The following is a 19,645-nucleotide window of genomic DNA, read 5'->3' as shown; positions in this document are numbered from 1 at the left end:
CACAGGTGGTGTTTAGATTTAGAAGCCCCTTTTGAAAAATCATGATCCAAAAACTTTACTAAGATCTCTTATTTGGCAAAGAATAGAAACAAGGAAAGACCATAAAATAGATCAAATCAATTATTTTATTACAAATTTAAATATCTCACCTTATATCTTAATTCTAACAATTATACAAAATATAAAAAAGATTGATTTCTTCTTAATGGTTGTTATTTATAGCATTTTTAAAGACATCCTTCCAGTTTGATTATAAAACCTCTTCTTGACATGGGCCAAATAGGAATTCCAAGAAATAACATCATTCATATCATGTAGAAAAAAAAAAAAGGTACATTCTAACTTATTTTTGAAAAGTGAGGCTTCATAACCATGGCACTTTAAATTAGTGAAAGCCTTGAAATTAGCTTATTCTAGAGTTGCAACAACATTTTATTTTAGATAAACTAGAAATGAATAAAACTTTGTTATAGAAGTGTCCAAAAACATCTTTATCCATCAAATTTGACAAATACAATTGAACTGCTTCAAGTGCAAAATGCTCTCAAGCAAAAAGTTGATAAGGCATTGACAATAACTGTCTTTCTCTCATCCAATCACAAAGAAGTCTGATTCAATAATATTGGTATTAGGAAAGATGGAGGCCAGCCTACCATAGAACCTTTGAAGTTGTGAAAAACAACTATTGCAATAAGCCCATCCAACATTAAAATTTGTTTGCAAAACATTGCACTTGTCAATGGTGGCCTTGAAGGCACTTTCCTTTCGGAAGGCACACACCATTGCTCTATGGTTGTTCTCAATATCCTTGATTGCCTAGGTATCCTATCCAACTGATTCCAACTATATCTTATATTGACAAATCAAAATGCATAAAAAAGAAGTCCGTAGTTGACAAAGATTGTAGGGTAGGATTTTGGGAATATCATCATTATTAGCATCATTGTTTTGATCACATTGGACAATAATGGTAGAGATGCCATTGATGAGACCAACAAACAAACTCACCACTGAATGAACTACCCATTCAACATCTTCTTGAGAGTTTCTTTATGAATGACCAACACATGTCCATAAACTTTGGTCATGTACAATCCATCCTTCTAATAAGATTGAACTGCTAGTAAAGATAAAATATAAGGCATGTCAAGATGTTCACAAACTTGTCATTATATAACTTTAGCTACTCCACTTGGACCATGAGGTCAAGTTAATGTAGAGCACATCACATATAAACAATATTATCAATAGCCATACTGACTATCCTCATCATGATGCCAAAAAGTCACCTTATCATCGTTTACTTGTCATTTGTGCTACTCACAGCAAAGATGATGTTGATTGTCTTGCAATCAAATAGCAGAATAGTAAGAAGCTGGAGGTTGTGCAACTTTGTTTGATGCTCTAATCAAACTTAAAAGTCAAGATATAAAGTGCCCTACTTTAAGCCAATGTCAAGAGTAAGAAAAACTACCTATTAGATGCACAACAACTCCGTGATCTTCTGTAGGTTCATGACATAGACCACTTTGAGAAACAAAGTAGTGGGATTTTTACTACACCTACTAAAACAGCTTATGTGCAATACAATTTTGGTGACATCCACAAGACATGCTACCATTTGGAACAAAGCTCCACAAGACAGGAAACTGATAAAAAGATAGAACAAATGTGAAGATTTAATTTTGACCTTGTATGCTTCCTAATTCAGGTCTTACTCTCTAGTAAATTCATTGCTATTGACATTTGAAACTTGGAAGAACTTGAAGATACTAAGTGCTTATTCACATATTAATGTAGATTCTTTTTATCAACATTGAAAAATATATCACCAATAATGATGTCCACAATATCTCAATTGATTATAAACATGAGTGCATTCTCGTTGTCAAAATGAATTGTAAGAATATTATTGAAATTCATGCAATCAAAGAATTGCTTCTTTTTTGCAACAAGAAGCAAGCTATACTCTGCCTATGCCTTAGCATGCTACAACTTCATATGTGCCATGATATTGTTAATATAGAATAGAATTATAAATAATTTTACATTCATTGTCTGCTTTTGCTTATGCCCTATGAAATTGATTTCTTTATGGCCAAGCTTCTTATAAAACAAGCAACGTGGTGAAATAATAGCATCAGTGTTTTCATCTTGTGGATTAGGTGCAAGACCAAACTTGGTCCCTACAATAGCTTTCTAAGGTGTTTGCAACTCCTTTACTATTGTGAAATTGATGTGTATATCCTAGAATGTGATTGGTGTGACTGTGCAGTTATTCTAAGGTTCCTCCTCAACCATGCAGAGGAAGACTATTGAGGCTTTATTTTAAGGCAACTTCCAAAGCTTATTCTGAGAAAATTAGGGCATTTGTCCAAAAAATCCTAATTTAAAGTGGCATACTTATAACTTCTCACCTAATGTCTTAAATGTAAAGATCCCTACTATAACTCTATTTTTATTTCAATCATTTCAATTTTTAAGCAATAGAGTCTTGAATTATTTAAATGCATGTTGATATCCTCATTACAATCTCAATTAAAGAATAATATATGTAAAATAAAAATAATTTTAAATACCAACGAATAAAAATAGGATTATTTTTTAATTTTAAAATTATTATGCGATTTACTGAATAATTTAATTTCTTAAATAAATCTGTTTGTTATGTTATATTTGTATTTAGAACCATAATATTATTATTATTATTATTATTAATTTTTTTACAAAAATCAGCACTGCAATTCAAAATAGATGGTTTTTTTTGTCAACATTATTAGTAAGAATTATTTTGGTTGATTAAATAATTAAAAATATAAACCAAAGTAAAAATATAAGAAATAATTTTTAACTATAAAAATAGCTAGCAATAATTTTGGAATTGCAATTATTTATCATTGAGTTCTATAAAAACTCAACTATAAAAATCATGATTCATACATAAATATATAAATATAAATATATCACACCTGATCTGATTCACAAAAATCAATAACTAAGAGCAAGGTAAGAATCTCCATAATAGTTTGAAGATATTTTGGCATTCACATCATTTTTTGTAAATTTAATTTTGAGTGTCAATAATAATAAGTTGTGAATCTTTGCTTGTAACTTGTAAAGTTTTTCCAAGTAAGTTTTATTTATTATTTGATTCTATTAATTAGCAAATTGACTATTGATAGTATAGTATTAGGATTCAATTGTTTAAAATAAATAATAAAAAAATTCAATGAAATATTTTGTCTCTTAATAGAAGCATCTTCGTTATTCAGAAACATATCTTTTGCTGATTTTTTTACCTGGAAATGGTGTAAAAATAGAGCATATTCAAGTTTTAATGTGCTTTTGAAGTTTTATGTGAACTAGTGCATTGTTTCCCAAATAAAAAAATACAATTACATTGCAGATTTGGGTTTGACACAAAATTATCATAAGCATAAACCATCCACGTAAGCATAAACCATTCACATAGGCTTAAAGCATCCACATAAGCATAAGTCATCCACATCAGCGCATATTTTGAATGGGTGGTTGAGTGAGAGGACGTGACGCAATTCAGAATATGCGCTGATCAAGTATCCCTGGAACCCATCATGGGACAGAGTGAAAGAGCACTCATGGGCTGAAACTCTCTGGACGGCATCCAGCCTCCTCCATCCAACGACGATTAGCCATCGATGAATGAATGATCATGGAATGATGACGACGACAGTCCCCCGTAGCCGCCCGCCGGATGAAACGTCAACGACGACCGTCACATCGGAGACAAGAACCCCGCCATTCTTGGATGAACGCACGATGACATCCGTGGGCAGTAATGACTCCCCCATGCTACAGTTCACGGTAGCTGTCGCTCTCCACGCACGTCTCTGTCCATTAACGGACGACGAAGAGGCCCGCTGGCGGATGAGAGTCCAACGATGTTCGTGAAAATATGAACGTAGATGGAAGAGTCGGTGGCGCCAGTTTCAGTTAGGCGCCCCCCCCGCCCCGCCTTTCCTCTTCCAATGGCGTTCTAACTAACCCACTAATGTAACTTCCTTTGGTACTCAGTTGCCGTCTTCTGATGATACAAGCGCGCTTTGCCTTACACACTCCAGTGACCTTGCGACACCTGCGAAACTCGATCGGCACTTCTAGTGTGGCGACGATCAAGCTCGGCAGGCCGTAGGAGTGATCCGTCCGGTCTTGGTTAGTCGTAATCTGGAAGTGGAAGGGACTGGTTTCGATTAGTAAGGGAGCGGTTGGATTGTGTTGCAGCTGTGCGGGACAGGGAAGATTTGATTTCATTAGAATGCATGGGGAGAGTAGGTTGAACTGGTGGCTCGTGGCGTCGTCGTAGGGGTAGTGAGTTTTTTTGTAGAATTGTGTGTTGTGGTGAGAGGGGTTTGGATGTGTAGGATGTAGGTGAGTGGGCGTTAGGATGGTGTGGAGATTTGGTGGTAGGGGAGATATTATTTTTCAGACTGTGGGAAGTTGGGGAATAGATGCGGTGGGGATCCGAGGGTCGGTCGACACGGGTAGGGAGCTCGTGAGAGGCGTTTCATAAGAAGTGGTCGTGTTTTGATGAGCGAGAGTTTGTAGAGGGTTAGTAGGAAGTACTTGGGGGAGGATATTGAGAAATTGTGAAGAAAGTGTGGGATATAAGCTGGTCGCAGTTATGAGCGTTGGAGTCGTTTGGTTCGGTAGGTGTCTGGGTTGCCTTGACGCTGGATGAGGGGGAGGAGAAAGTCGAGTAGGAGTTTTCAGTTGGGAGGGGTTTGTAGAAGGCGAAGTTCCGGTGCGGAGAAGTGATACAGAGGAGGATATTGGATGCAAGATGATGGCGCAGTGGCATGGAGATCATGACAAACTTGAATTAGGAAGAGTAAATGCTTGTATTGTCAATGCTGCACCGCCCTATGATGACAGCAACAAATTTGATGATGATGGGAAAACGCGCCGCACAGGCCTGGAACTTCTTTCTTTTCTTTCTTTATTTCTCTGTCTTCTTTCTTTCCCAAGTGAATTCCCATTTTATTGTTTAATGGTTTCTGTTGACAAGGCTGCGAAAGCTGTGCGCTGGTATCTGATTCCTGGTCGAAGTCTCAACAAGTTTGTGAACTTTTCCTCTGTGGCAAGTTTATGTTCTGGTTTTCGATCATACTAGTAATGACATTCCGACGAATATAAAAATCAATATGAAATCACGAGGGGAAAAGGTCCGCCAATATGGATGCTCATGACCTAGTCTGGGGATGTCCGTGTCGCTGCAAACCGGAACATTTTTGAAATTTTTGAGGGATCTGAGAGATCAGTATATTCGAGTTTCACGTCGCAGTTGGCTTCGTCGTTTGTTTCGAGAAACACCATGAGGACTTTCGTGATAGAAGTATCTACATTCCCCTCGGGTATCGTAGTGCCTATATTCAACTCATATCCAGATGACTTTTTAAGTAGGTAGAGGAAATACGCTTAGGTGAGGAGCACCAGTAGTCAGAAAGTAAACTTGCAAGGTTGTAGCAGCATGCATGAAGAGTAATGAAGGAGGAGGTTAAATTTAAAAGAGTAGGTTTCGCCAGTGCTTTGACAATGGGAAAATATTGACACCTGCATGAAGTAGCAACTGGAACAGTTTCTTCGTCCCGAATTCTTAATTAAAAAGTTTTTGTCTGGAAATGCTTCTAATAACAGATACGACTCAGAGTCCGTATTCATCACCAATTTCTAATGTTGCGGACAGCCAGAAGTGGATACTGAGTTTCAGTCTGTTTACCCTTGGGAGAGCCTGGAGCACTGTTGTCGGGGTTATGACAATATCCTCGTCACAGCTTCCGTCCCCTCGATTGTTCATGTCCCTTAAAAGTAGTGCTCAGATAGCTGCAGATTGGTGGTCTTCCTCAACTATTTTAGAAAAATTATATTACACTCATGCAGATGGAATTCTGTAATGTTAACAAGAGTAGGTGGCTTACATTGTACAGGATCTTTCTGGACAGCCTCCGCGCATGTAATAACTGCTGTGATAGGGTCCGGGGTGCTATCCCTAGCGTGGAGCATGGCACAAATGGGGTGGGTGGCTGGGCCCTTGGTGCTTCTACTTTTCTCATTCGTGACTTACTATACATCTTCGTTGTTGGCGGACTGCTATCGCCACCCTGATCCGGTTACTGGCAAACGTAATTACACCTACATGGATGCTGTGAAAGCTAACTTAGGTATACTACGCCAACTCTCTTCAGTTTATACAAAAATCAGATCCAGATTACTTGAAAAGTTTGATTAAGAAATGTAGTGAGAGTGAGCCAATTCCAAAATTTTAGGCAGCCGGACGAAGGGGAAACTGTTTGCTACATGCACTGCTGTTTAGGTTCTTGCTGTAATCATATTGTATTACAGAAATGATTCTCTTGAGTGTATATTATGGATTGAGTTACACTCGTAGTCTCTTAAATCCTCCCAAGCAGGTCGATAAACTCCTCTTTCTGTATCCAAGGAGTACCTCTTTCTCTTCCAAACATTCGTTATCTGCCTCAACTGCCCAACACTTGCTCACCAGAAACTTGCGTAAATTAAGGAAGAGTAGAATTGTCAATTCCTTTCTTCCCTTCTACTCCTAGCTCTGTTTTCCTGTTCTAGAAGCTACATACTCTTTTATGCTCAGTTAATGGACATCACATGTATCACCCGTCCCTTGAACATTATCCTATCTCACTCTGAATCATATTTCAGAGCGAAGTAGGTCTTCCTTAAACAGCCGTCCTTTAAAAAGATAATTAAGTTCCCCTCACTGGTGTGCATGAAGTTCTGTAAGGCAACCCAGGCAATCCTAATGTGCCACAGGTCATGAGGACCAGCATGCAACTCTCTACGTTGAGTCCAGAACTCATCGTTTTCTTTCTAGATAGTAAACGTTAAGCACACATATTGGAAAAAACTAATTTCTACTCACCAGAAGAAAATTCCTTCAGCAACTTCCCAACATCTTTCTAGACAAATAATAATGAATAAATAATAGGAAAAAAGTGTAGAGGGGAACCGCGGGCAGAAAGGGCGGAAATCGTTATGAACAAAAGGATTACGAGAAGAGAAACATAGAACTGAGTAGGCACTTCAGACATGATTTGAAGTGATAAGTAACAACTCTAGAAAATAATGAATTTGTAGTTTCGAACTGGATACCGAACTGACGGCATCTTTCCTTTGAATTGATGCAGGACCTCGACAAGTACTGCTTTGTGGTGTGGTGCAATATGCTAACCTCTTGGGAACTTCAATTGGCTACACCATTACTGCAGCATCAAGCATGGTGTACGACATATCACTCGCTTGCTCTTAAGCCTTAACTGCCATGAAATTTGTCTTTTAATGGCCCTAGTCATTGTTAGCTTCACAAGAGACCATCCTCACGAATCACAACGAAATATGTTTAGATATGTTCAGACAAAATTTGATACTCATTCTACTAATTTGAATTCGTGCTGTGCACATTTTTTGGAAAGAATATCATATCATTCTTCGGGAAAAGGAACATTCTGCTGCAGATTGAGCTTCATCCTGAAAACTACATGTAGTCAGTGGAAGTCCATCCACTTCCAAGGTTGATACATGTGTTCAACTGGAAAAATCACTGTATTGAGGGTGAACTTTCGCCTTTTTGGGTTCAGGGCTATTACAAGATCGGACTGCTTCCATCACAAGGGTACCAAAGGACCATGTCAAGCCTCGAACATTCCATACATGAGTATGTTTGGTTTCGTACAGATTATTCTGTCCCAGATACCAGAGTTTGGAGAGCTGTGGTTCCTGTCTGTACTAGCTGCCGTAATGTCCTTTCTATATTCCACAATCGGCTTGGGACTCGGTATCGCCAAAGCTGTGGGTGAGAATTGTGACTTTTTTAATTCAAGCCTATCTGTCATTGTTGCAAGATAATCAATGGAATCGTTGACGATGTGCAAGCAACGAAACGAAAACTATCAGTACTCATTAGCGCATGAAACAAAGCTTTATGTATTGTTGAGATCTTCACACTAGCTTTGTCAAAAAAGGGACACTTAAGAGCACGCACTACGAGGAAAGACCCCCCTCGTTTGATTAGAAATTTCCTCGCAAATCGTTTAGAAGGGTATGATCTAATTTTAAGGCGTGCTAGTGAGCTCATCAACTCGTCTTCGTCTCCAGCGTTAAATTTGCCGTGCTATTACTCAATCAAAGCGCTCCATGATGATTGCAGACCACCAGCATGGATATGGGTCAATAACCGGGATTTCAGTTGGCGATCCATCGGTAGGATATGTCTCCATGAGCAATAAGATTTGGGGGATATGTAGCGCACTCGGCAACATAGCATTTGCTTACTCGTTCTCGATGATTCTAATCGAGATTCAGGTATCTATACTTCTAATTATATTGTAACTTTATTTTGGTTCCCTGTTGAAGTTTGTAGCCTCTATTTTTAAACTTTAAAACGAAAAGTAAATAGATCAAACCACGTCGCAGATCCTCACTTAAAGAGTTCAAATTAGGTGGGGCAATGTTAATACACTGATTTTGTTCTCATTCCCACCTCATGTGCATTACATTGCATTCCATCTTTCTGATCAGGACACCTTGAAATCTTCGCCCCCTGAAAACAAAACAATGAAGCGGGCTAGTCTGTTTGGTATCATTACCACCACCATATTCTACATGTCGGTGGGATGTGCTGGGTACGCAGCTTTTGGAGATAATGCCCCAGGCAACTTGCTGACCGGATTTGGATTCTACAACCCCTACTGGTTGGTAGACTTCGGCAACGCTTGCGTTGTTGTTCATCTGGTTGGAGCCTACCAGGTATGTATATCAACCATGTATGGTAATTTGTAGAATGAAACGAATGACTTCATGAACCATAAACTTTTGGGGTGGTGGTAGTTTTAAGCAACCTTGATGTCAGCAGTACGTTCTTTGCGTGATTGGAAAAAAAAATATATATAGAATGCGACACATACTGAAAGGAACCGTGCCTCATGCTTCAATTTCTTACTAAGTAACTGGAATTTCTTTTTTTAGTTGTTCAGCGGCCATATCAACCAGAATAAAATGTGAAAAAAATTCTTGCAAGAATATATGGATTTCCTTGGAATGATCACAAACTTTCTGATGAAGTTTCTAAATTTTTTAAGTTATTGGAAAAACTGAAATGAATGCAGGTGTATACACAACCACTGTTTGCATTCTTCGAGAATACGCTTTCAAGCAGATGGCCTAAGAGTCAATTCATCCATAAAGAGTATTATTTGAAAGTTCCATGGGGTGAACCCTTGCACTTCAACCTCTTTCGATTGGTATGGCGTTCCATGTATGTGGTTGTAACCACGGTGCTGTCAATGGTTCTACCTTTCTTCAACGATGTTATGGGTCTGATTGGGGCATTTGCATTCTGGCCTCTAACTGTCTACTTCCCAGTTCAGATGTTCATCGTGCAACGACAGGTCCAAAGGTGGAGCCCAAAATGGTGCTGGTTACACCTTCTCTCGGTTTCCTGTTTTGCTGTTTCCTTAGCAGCAGCATTGGGATCAAGCGAATGTATGATCAGTGATCTGAAAAAATACAAACCCTTTCAAGGTTAGGTCAAGCCGGAGGGGGGTCACGTCGCACTTCACTGAGATTTATTTTGTTCCTTGGAGATAGATATTTATCTGGTACTCCTCAGAAATGTCTGCGACCGAGAACCTCAGTTAGCCTGCATACCGTTGCTCTGGGTAATACGGTAGGCTACCAATCATCGTCGAACATGTCAAGGTCTCTGTTACCTATTGTGTTACAATTGGCGGGTCCTGCCACCTTATCTATGTAGGTGGCATTCGAGTCTCGAGAGACACGTTCAGTTGTACCATTCCTAGTTCTAGGTTCCCCTGAAGCCCGGGTTAGTCCAAGCTTCATACTTTATCTGCTAAATACAAAAATTTGTAGAGTCCAACTTGAATGCTTTCTGTGAGAAATCGTGGTCATTTTCTCAATGTAGTTGGAGAAAATTTAGAGGTTGAAATTGTATATTGTCTGTCTATCCAACGTCTTCCGTGCGTGTCTAGATTTCTGCATGCTAGATCACCTTTGTACAGGCCTTTGCTTAAGGCTATGTGGACAACCCCTGTTGTAGTTGTACTCTTACATTTATCCTTGTACTCCTCGCTGTTTGTCTCTAGCGAAACCTTTTTGAGAAGAGGTAGAGCTATTCAGGTCTTCTGATTAGTGATCACTTGCGAATCGTCGATCTGATCCTGCGTTTAATAGAACATTTGCTTCTCAAATGCTGTGCTTTTGATGCTTTCTTGGTTTGGGTTCGGATAAATTCTTGAAGCTGCAGGAGGTTGTAAAGTATTGACGGGTTACAAAGTCGGAAGTCCAGTTTACCTTGTCCTTTTATTCCGGACCTCAGTTGAGGATGTGGTTTTAAGTATTGTTTATAAACAATAATGAATGTTACTTAGGAACATCTGTAATCCTGTAATTCTGTAAATGTAAACTAATGTAAATATTGTGTTTCTAAATGTTTGCATGTAAGCACAGATGTACATGTCAAAGTCCTATTTCTTCTAAGTATATATTCCAAGCTTATTTCACTTCCATTATGAGTCTACTCTTGCTACTACATGATGCTTTGCTCCAAGTTGTGTAGAAACCTCACTGCATGTCCTCGTCGTTCCATGAAGTATCTATTCTACGAATCCTGAGAGTAAGCGCCAACGAGCTCAAAAAATACTCACTGAACGGGCCGCAACGGATCTAATCTCTGAAACTTTAAGGGCTGCATCTTTCTTCCATCTAATTTGAGATTCTAATGTTTTCAACACTTTGTAGTCTTTCTGATACTGCTGCTGTTCAAATCCAAGTAAAAACTAGAAACTATTCAGAGAATGGAAAAAAACAAAACAAATCAAACAATAACACCGTAAAACCACATCACCCATCATTCAGTGACAGGCATCATTCTAAACCTGCTTAAGTACAGACAATAAAAAACTGGGTAAAATTCCACTTTTTGAACAGGTGGTAAGTCTTTGCATGATATACCAATCTACTGCCCATTTTATCCTACAATGTGGGTTAGTGTCCTTTGTATGGTTCTACTGATGCGATTTTACAAATAAATCTCCAAATTTAATTTGTGGATGAATATTATAGGATGTTGCTAATACCACCATGGTTTTTGCTATTACCACTACAACTTTTTTATTTTTTATTCATATTTTTTTCTATATAATTTGAAAAAATATATATTATAAATATTAATAATTTTATTTTATTGGAATACAAAAAACTAAAGAATTATGTTGAATAGATGGCAAATTGTGCTGGCAATTACAAAAATTGTGGTGGACATTACTTGTATTATATATCAATAAAATTAGATGAACATTGATTTTTAAAATATATTCTTTGTAATGTTTAGTGTAGGATTCATTCTCATATGCCTAAAAAATCCATACACACTTATAATTCTTTAACTTAAAATAGTGAAATATATATTAAAAGAATACACTTGTTGTCATTACAATCATATTCAAGATTATGCAAGATTCTTTAAATATGTTCTTGATCCTATTATATGTTGCTAAAGAAGAAGCAAAATTTTAAATATAAATTTAATAAATTATTATATAATAATCATAAATATATTTATTATAAATAAATGATAATATTTATCTTTTATTTAGCATTGATGACTTAGATTTTTATCAATGACCAATGGCAAAGTAGAAAGTCTAAACTTTGGACTTTGAGCTAATTCTATAAGACTTGCAAATGTCACTTAGGTTGTACTATGTAGTTATAATCCAAGATTATCTATATCAATATAGAATGAAGTAAAGAATATTAGTTTTGATTTGATATAATTAATATATATATATATATATATATAGTATTTTTAAAGCTAGGGCAATAAAGATGGCAAAGTACATTGAGTCATTTAAGCTTTATATCAAATCCGTGATAATATTTGATATATATGTATTTTTTTTTATATTTTTATTTATTTAGATTATAGAAGATCTTATTTCAATATAATAAGGCTCTATCTAAAGCCAAAGGCTAGATTAGATTATATACTTTAGAAAGAAATTAACTACCTTTTGTTGTTATCCAACTTCTTATATAATATAAAAGAATAGAGGAAGATAAAAGGTTTCTTTTTCTTTAATTTACAAAGATTAAATATTTCTAATATTGGCATTAATAATATTAGCTAATCAAGAAAATCAATCCACAATAGATAAAGAGAATCAAATTGAGAATTATTTTTTAAATTGTTAGAGCGGCTCTTAAAACAAGTCTTATAAAGAAAGGAACTAATAGACTTAATTTTTTCTATGGTGTGGAAGTTAAATTTAATTTTTATCCTAAATCATATTCTTTGGCTACGAGAAGAGATTTAGTAACCTACTTTGTCAAGCTTGTATAAAAATTAATGTAAAAAAACTTTCTGTCTTGTAATATTATAATAAAAAAAAATCAAACATTCTACTTAATAATTACTTTTTTTTGAAATAGAATGACATTTAGTCTCATCCTTGTGTTTGTATAAAAAGCTATATTCATTTGACTCACATAGCATAAAAAATAGCAAATAACACATAAAGAGGACAAGTTAGCTTGTATATTGACATACATTGTGCTATTTGCTTTCCAAATGTCCAAAACCATCTTGTATTGATTTTGACAACGTAACCAAGTACATAAAATTTGGAATTGATCCACTTCCATCTTATATAAATTATCGATTAATCTTTAGAAATATAAACCTTCAAAAGCCTTCACATAAAAATAAGCCATATTTGCTAAATAGATATCATATTATTTTAAATAAGTTTGTAAATTTGGTCTCTATTGAAAGGACTTTATTTATAGACCATATAGATTAAAAGAAATAAATATATGTATGATAAGAAAGTATTGAGTGATCTCCACATTAGAACCATAATTTAATAAAATTTAATTGAATATAATTAAATTTATTAGGTAATTATAAGAAATTAAAATAACACCTCAATATTAAAGCTAACATCCCTAGGTAATGGAACAAGTTTTGGATGCAAAAAAATTGATAAGATTTAGAGTATAATAAGTAATCAAATAAAACTTTAGAAAAACAAAAGATAATTATAAATAACTAATTTTTAAAATCATAGATTTAGAATTTTAAGATAATAATAATAATAATAATAATAATAATAATAATAATAATAATTTAAAGTAAAAAAATCATTTTAAACTTAAAGTATTTTTTTAAAAATTAAATCATATTTATTTAATACTATTAATAGTTTTAGAATATTACAGATTTAAATTTTTTACTTTTTACTTTATAAATAAAATTTATTTTTTATTTTTTTTAAAGTAATATATATATATATATAGTAAAATTTTAAAATATAATTTAAATAGAAATAAATAATCTAATAAAATATTAAAGAATATAATTTTAAATATATTTAAGATTTTTAAAAAATAAATATAAATAAAATGATTATATCTAATAAATCTATCAAATTAAATATTAAAAAAAATATATTTTTAAGAAAATTAAACTTTATTCAAAATAGTCTATTAAATAAATAAAAACTATAATATAATTTTAAAAATTAAAATATAATTTTTTAATAACATATTTAAAAAAACCAAAAAATTATATACAAATAAGCCATGTAATAAAAGAAGAAAGTATAATCTAAAGATAATAAGAAAATAAAAACAAACAAATAAACCAACTAAATAATTAACTTATTAATTAATAAGATGATCTATTAAGAATAAAATATGGTAGATGTGTGTGAAAATTATAAGTGAACCTATATATTAAGATTGCTTAAAGAGAAAAGTAGTGGCTTTCATTCACCACATGCATCTCTCTTGGTTTTTATCAAATACTCTCTAATTAGTTGCATGCCTTATCAATTTTATCAAAAGTAAAACAAAAATGTAGAATTAACTCAAATTTTTATCAATAAAAAATCAAGCAAAGTGCCTAGATCACTAAAAATTTATTAATTATTTTTGAATTGCTTCAAATCCATAAATATACTTACAAGAGTGTATGTGAGCTGATTTATTATTTTTTTGGCAGCATCAAAAGTAAGAGTTGAAAATTGTGCTATGTCAATACTATTTTTCTTTTAGAAATAAAAATTATTATAGATTATTTAATAAATCATGTCAATATACTGCTATTAGATTTGATTATAAATTTTCTGACTAAAAATAAAATTGATAAGAACATCTATTTTTTCAGTAAATAACAAGAATTAGTTTCTTAACCTTTACTGAACAAACTATGGTCTTATAAAGGTGATTATATGTATAGTTGCAAGCCTTGGCATGTAGTATTAAAGAATTAAAATTTTCCATTTTTGAAATTAGATGTTGATTGCTTTAATTTTCAATTGGTAATTTTAAAGCTTATCAATTTTGGATGAGTATAAAAAAGATCACACAATCTATACATAGATACAAGTAAATTTGTGGTTTGCATATTAGGCTTTGATGTTTGTAAGAAGCTTTTGTTATATTTTCTAAATAGAATAAAGATTTTGGTTGTTTAGAATTTGTATGATTGAATGTTGGTTTTTTTAGTTTTTTATCAACGGATTTAAAACTTATCAATTTTAGTATTATTTTCTTAAGAGAAATAGAGTGATGATTCAAAGTTTATTATGCTTATTTGCATATTTTGAATCCTTTTACAAACTTGCATAGCTTCCTCTAGTAAATATTGCCACAAACTAAAGATTTTGAAGTAAGATAAGTAAGCATGTTCCTCAAATTCTAACATTGCTTATTTTTCATATATTTTCAAGGATTTATATATTTGATATTCAAAAATGTCTAGATGTAAATATTGCTACCAATACTTTAGATAAATAGATTGCATTGCAATGATTTGAACATACTAGAAAAGTTTAAATTAAAAAACTTTAGATTTAATTAATTCTTATAGATTTCATCAATATTATGTAAAGCTATTTTGAAAAAAATTGAATGTCAAAGATCTACAATCATTGGAAATTTATAGCTTTGAATTAAAGAGCAAGAAAAGAAACTTCATTGTGATAAGAAATGAGGTTGGAGACAAGCTAGAACCAATTGGAGTTGTTTAGGATAGCACCACTCAATAAGGCCATCTAAAACTTCATAACTAGAAAGAACTATAGAATTGGATAAGTAAGATTGATCTAAATTGCCTTCCTCAAGCTTAACATTACCACATCAAATGAAGTCCTATTATGAGGCTCTAGAAATACAACATCAATATTTGGCTGCTTCATTATATTAGTCAACTCAGTGCCTAATTATCCACTCCTTGCTTAGCATAATGTCATCTAGCAAACATATATATTAAATGGACAAATGATCATTAAATTTAATTAATGTGATATAATGATATGCAAGTCCTCAAAATTGCTAAAGAATCCGTTATCTTTAGCTACTTTTGAAATAAGTACGATATAGTTAGAGGTGAAGAAGCTTAATGTGAGTGTAGAGCAATTGTCTATTATAATTGCTAATTATACATTCTTCCATATGATAGGGCTAGAAACATTGTTCTAAGTGATATAGAATTTAATTTTAGAACTATTTTTATTCAAATCAAACTCCAGTGAAAATATTGTGGATCAAATTGTTTGTCACCAACTCATTTTATCACACTTTAAATGATGTTTTTAACAAGATAAGACTCTATCTATGTTGTCGTCAATGATATTATTATGAATGACATTATATTAATAATATTGATTTTTATCAATGACATTATATTATTGTAACAACCAATGATATATAGAGTTTATAAGGCTTATTTTTTTTCTACAACTGAATGCAATTGAAGGTGAATGCATGATTGAATGTGAGGCACAAGTTGTGAGAAAAGAGAGGTGATAGGCATGTTGCATAATAAGAATAAAATTTTACCTCAATCCATCCTAATAAGATTATTTTTCAAGGTCAAGTATGTTGCATGTTGCATGTTGCAAATTTAGTCAATTTATAGAGAGGGTGGAGAATCAATATTTGTTATTATATCATCTTTGTTGCTACAAAATTTGTATATTTTTTTTTGTCAATCTTGACATTGTGACTGCAATGACAAAAGCCATATTTTTTTTGATTGTTAGAAGACATTATTGATGTGGAGTAGAATAAGGAATTATTAGAAATTGCAGCAAGGAATTGTAGTGAAACAAGTGTTGAGAGGAAGTCCAAAACTTACTCAAGAGCACTCTGAAGTAGACAAAATTCTTGAGCAAAACTCTTTTATATTATATTTCATATTATATCTTCAGAGTGCTCTTGAGCAAAATACTTTTAAAATTTCAATAAAATTATAAACAAAATTCTTGAGCAAAAAAGTTTTATTGAAATTTTAAAAGTATTTTCAATTACAATAAGATTTGCTATACAAAAATTTAATTGTAGGAATTTTATTTCCTGCTTTTATATAACAATTTTTATATTCAACTTCATACGTGTATATATATATATATATATTTATTTATTTATTTAATAAATAAATAAATATTTAAATATTTATAAATTCTATTTTTATTTTTATTTTTAAAATGTAAAATTTTGAAAAAATTGAGTTTTTTGATGTAACAAGTTGTTGTAAAAATATATATAATCCTAATTACTAGGAACGCATGTATATAAAATATTTTTGTTAAAGTGCTATGGCATTATAATTTGATTAATTAAGCTATACATGCTCATTTTTATTTTATATGTATTATATAATTTTAATAAAATACTTAAATAACAAGATTTTATTAGAATTTTATGAAAGTGTATTTTGGCACTTACAAGCTCATTCAAATTTATTGATAGAACTTGTGCTATTGTAAACGGTACAACTTTAACAATGAATTGGAAAGCAACAACATAGGAAACATGTGAGAGCTTAAAGAGAAGCTGAAATAGTTACAAGTCTTAAAGCTATACATAATCTATAGAAGATGAATATTTTGTATCTTCATTCCAATGCATTGGATTAGTTTGATCTAATTTTAGCTCAATAACTAAAGGAATTGCCATTATTTGGATAATTTTATCATCAAAGAAAATTTTCTCTACCATTTTTATCTTCTCCGCTTTTGCTTTTGACACACTTATTTGAGAACCAAGATGTAAGAGTAAGGAAGTCCTAAAAAAACATCCATCAATAGAATGTTGTATAAGTGTTTACATCGTTAGGTACAAATATTGATCAATCTTTGTTTTACAAAAATACTCCATACAATTTTAGAATAAATAGAGAGTTGTACTATTTAATAGAAGCATTGTTATCCAAAGAAGGTATCAATCCAACTTATGCACAACTCTATATCGATGATGCATCATTTGCACAAGATAGAAGAATGAATCATAATCGTGGTTTATTGAGCCAAACCATGTAAAAAAATTAGAAACATTTTGAGGAAGAATAATCCATTTATTAGATCATATAGATAGGTATTTAAAATACTATCTCAAGCATGGAATGAAGGAGTAGTAGAAATAAATCTTATTGCTTCTTTGCACTTTATGAATGATAGTAATAGATGCTAATATAATTTTTTCACTATTTTTGAAAACATTGTTGATATATTGCCTACGGATGGATCAAAGCATAATGCACTTTGTGGTATTATTATTTGCTAGCATAGAAATGGGCTATAAGAAAGAATTCATGAAGCTTATCTTGTTTATTTGTCTCTTTATTATATTCTCTTTTTTCTATATAGAATCCTTAGATGACATTTTAACCTAAGAGTGCAAAATATAATAATGGATATCATTGAAGAAAGAAAAGGTGCTAGACAAGAGAATTGGAGATGCAACAATCTTATACAAATGGATTATTTTGCTTATTAATTTTTTTTAAGGCCTACCAAGTATTTCACAATTTGAAACTCATTTCAAATTTGTAAAATTAAAATATGGGTTCAAACTCAAATATGTATGAAAAATTTGTGAAACTCAAATACAAGATTTATTAAACTCTATGAAATCTATTTCAAATTTGTGAAACCTCAAATAAAAAATCCCTAAATTTGTGCAATCATAGCCCTTATAGATATGCTTATAGATATACTTGACAATACAAATAGATAGAAATACTTCAATATCTAGATGAATTTTTATTTTTGTCACAAAAAGTGTGATTCAAATGAATCATTGTTTGAGTCAAAGAATATTTTTTAAATATTAATATAATATAATATAATACAAAATGAAAGAAATAAAATATACTATAGAAATTTTAACTATGAAGTAGGACATGTAAATCCATATTTTTGTCACTAAAACATCAATGTGACAAGAAAGACATGGATGTTATAAAAACATAAATTTGATATTTAAAGATTATATTTTGTAAATCCGGCAATAAAAGAAAGATTCTATTATTTGAGGCTTCTATTAATCCACATTAAAGCTCCACAATTATTTGAGCACTTAAAGACTATTAAGAAAATTTTCCATCCAATATTTAAAAGTGCATGTACAACTTTATAATTGTTTGAAGTTGATGGAAAGTAACAATGATGTTTGAAAGAGACATCAAAAATACAAACTAGATCTCAATTGAGGGCATTCTTTGTTATTTTGCTACTCCACAAAAATTAATTAAATGTATTAAATCTATGAAAAAGGTTTTGAAAAAACATCTTAAATGATCTCAACGCCCATTTGGAAAGAATACATGGAATTTGCAATCCAATAGAAGAACAAATTAAGGATTTTTGACTTTTCTTACTGGATTAGATTTTGCAAGACTCTGACAAAATGCTTGCATAGTTTCTTCAAATGACATTATCAAAAAAACAATTGAAATACAAAAATTAATGGAAATTAATTTATTATTGATGAGAAGACATGAGATATTTAATAATTAGAAGAAAATTTGGAGCAATATGTTCTACAATTGAATCTTCAACAAAGAAAGGTATATGATGATATTGTGGCCTCTATAATAGAAGAACGTAGCCACATGTTTTTTTTCTAAATGAACATATAGGAACTAGTAAGATATTTGTGTACAATACTTTGGCAATTAAAGTTTGATTGATGCAAAAGATTGTCATATGAGTTGGATTATTAGGAATTATTGCATTACCACCTGAAGAAGGAAGAATTACCCATTCTACATTTATAATTCCATTAGATTGTAACAAAGATTCTTTTTGTTCAATTACTAAGAATTTCAACCATATTGAATTTATTCTCCAAATTTTGCTTATTATTTGGCATAAACTTCTAATGCAATATCATTATTATTTTGAGGCAATTGATTGTTCTTTTCAAGATATTTGAAATATTGATTGTCCATTTGGAGGAGCTACAATAGCTTTTGGTGGAGATTTTTGTCAAATATTGCTAGTAATTATAAAAAGAATTTGAAAAAAAATTATAGTAGCATCTTTTTGATATTTAACTTTTTGGACTCAAATAAAAATCCATACATTAAAAAAAACATAAGGTTGAATTCAAGAGCATTTCAAGTAGATATTGAGTTTCTTAGTTGGCTTCTTTAGATATAGAATACATACATTTATTATATATATTAATTATGGTACATTTGAATTCTTTATGGTTGTATTATTATTGATTAATTTTTCTATTTTTTACTTATCAAATTAAAAATAGTACA

General features: G+C 32.1%; 1 protein-coding gene across 1 annotated transcript; it reads left to right on the top strand.

Moving 5' to 3' along the window:
* The first annotated feature begins 4,084 nt into the window (after positions 1–4,084).
* On the top strand, positions 4,085–10,514 carry LOC112276468 (amino acid permease 3). The gene is made up of 7 exons (XM_024507833.3): positions 4,085–4,949; positions 5,964–6,197; positions 7,197–7,290; positions 7,647–7,861; positions 8,216–8,370; positions 8,587–8,814; positions 9,174–10,514. The coding sequence occupies exons 1-7, from the start codon at positions 4,820–4,822 to the stop codon at positions 9,591–9,593; spliced, it is 1,476 nt and encodes a 491-aa protein (XP_024363601.1). The 5' UTR covers positions 4,085–4,819; the 3' UTR covers positions 9,594–10,514.
* The last annotated feature ends 9,131 nt before the right edge of the window (positions 10,515–19,645 follow it).

Source organism: Physcomitrium patens, chromosome 24, assembly GCF_059467195.1.
Source record: "Physcomitrium patens ecotype Gransden chromosome 24, ASM5946719v1, whole genome shotgun sequence".
Taxonomy (NCBI): Eukaryota; Viridiplantae; Streptophyta; class Bryopsida; order Funariales; family Funariaceae; genus Physcomitrium; species Physcomitrium patens.
Note: the sequence above shows the minus strand (reverse complement) of the source record. Positions and strands in the feature narration are given on the sequence as shown.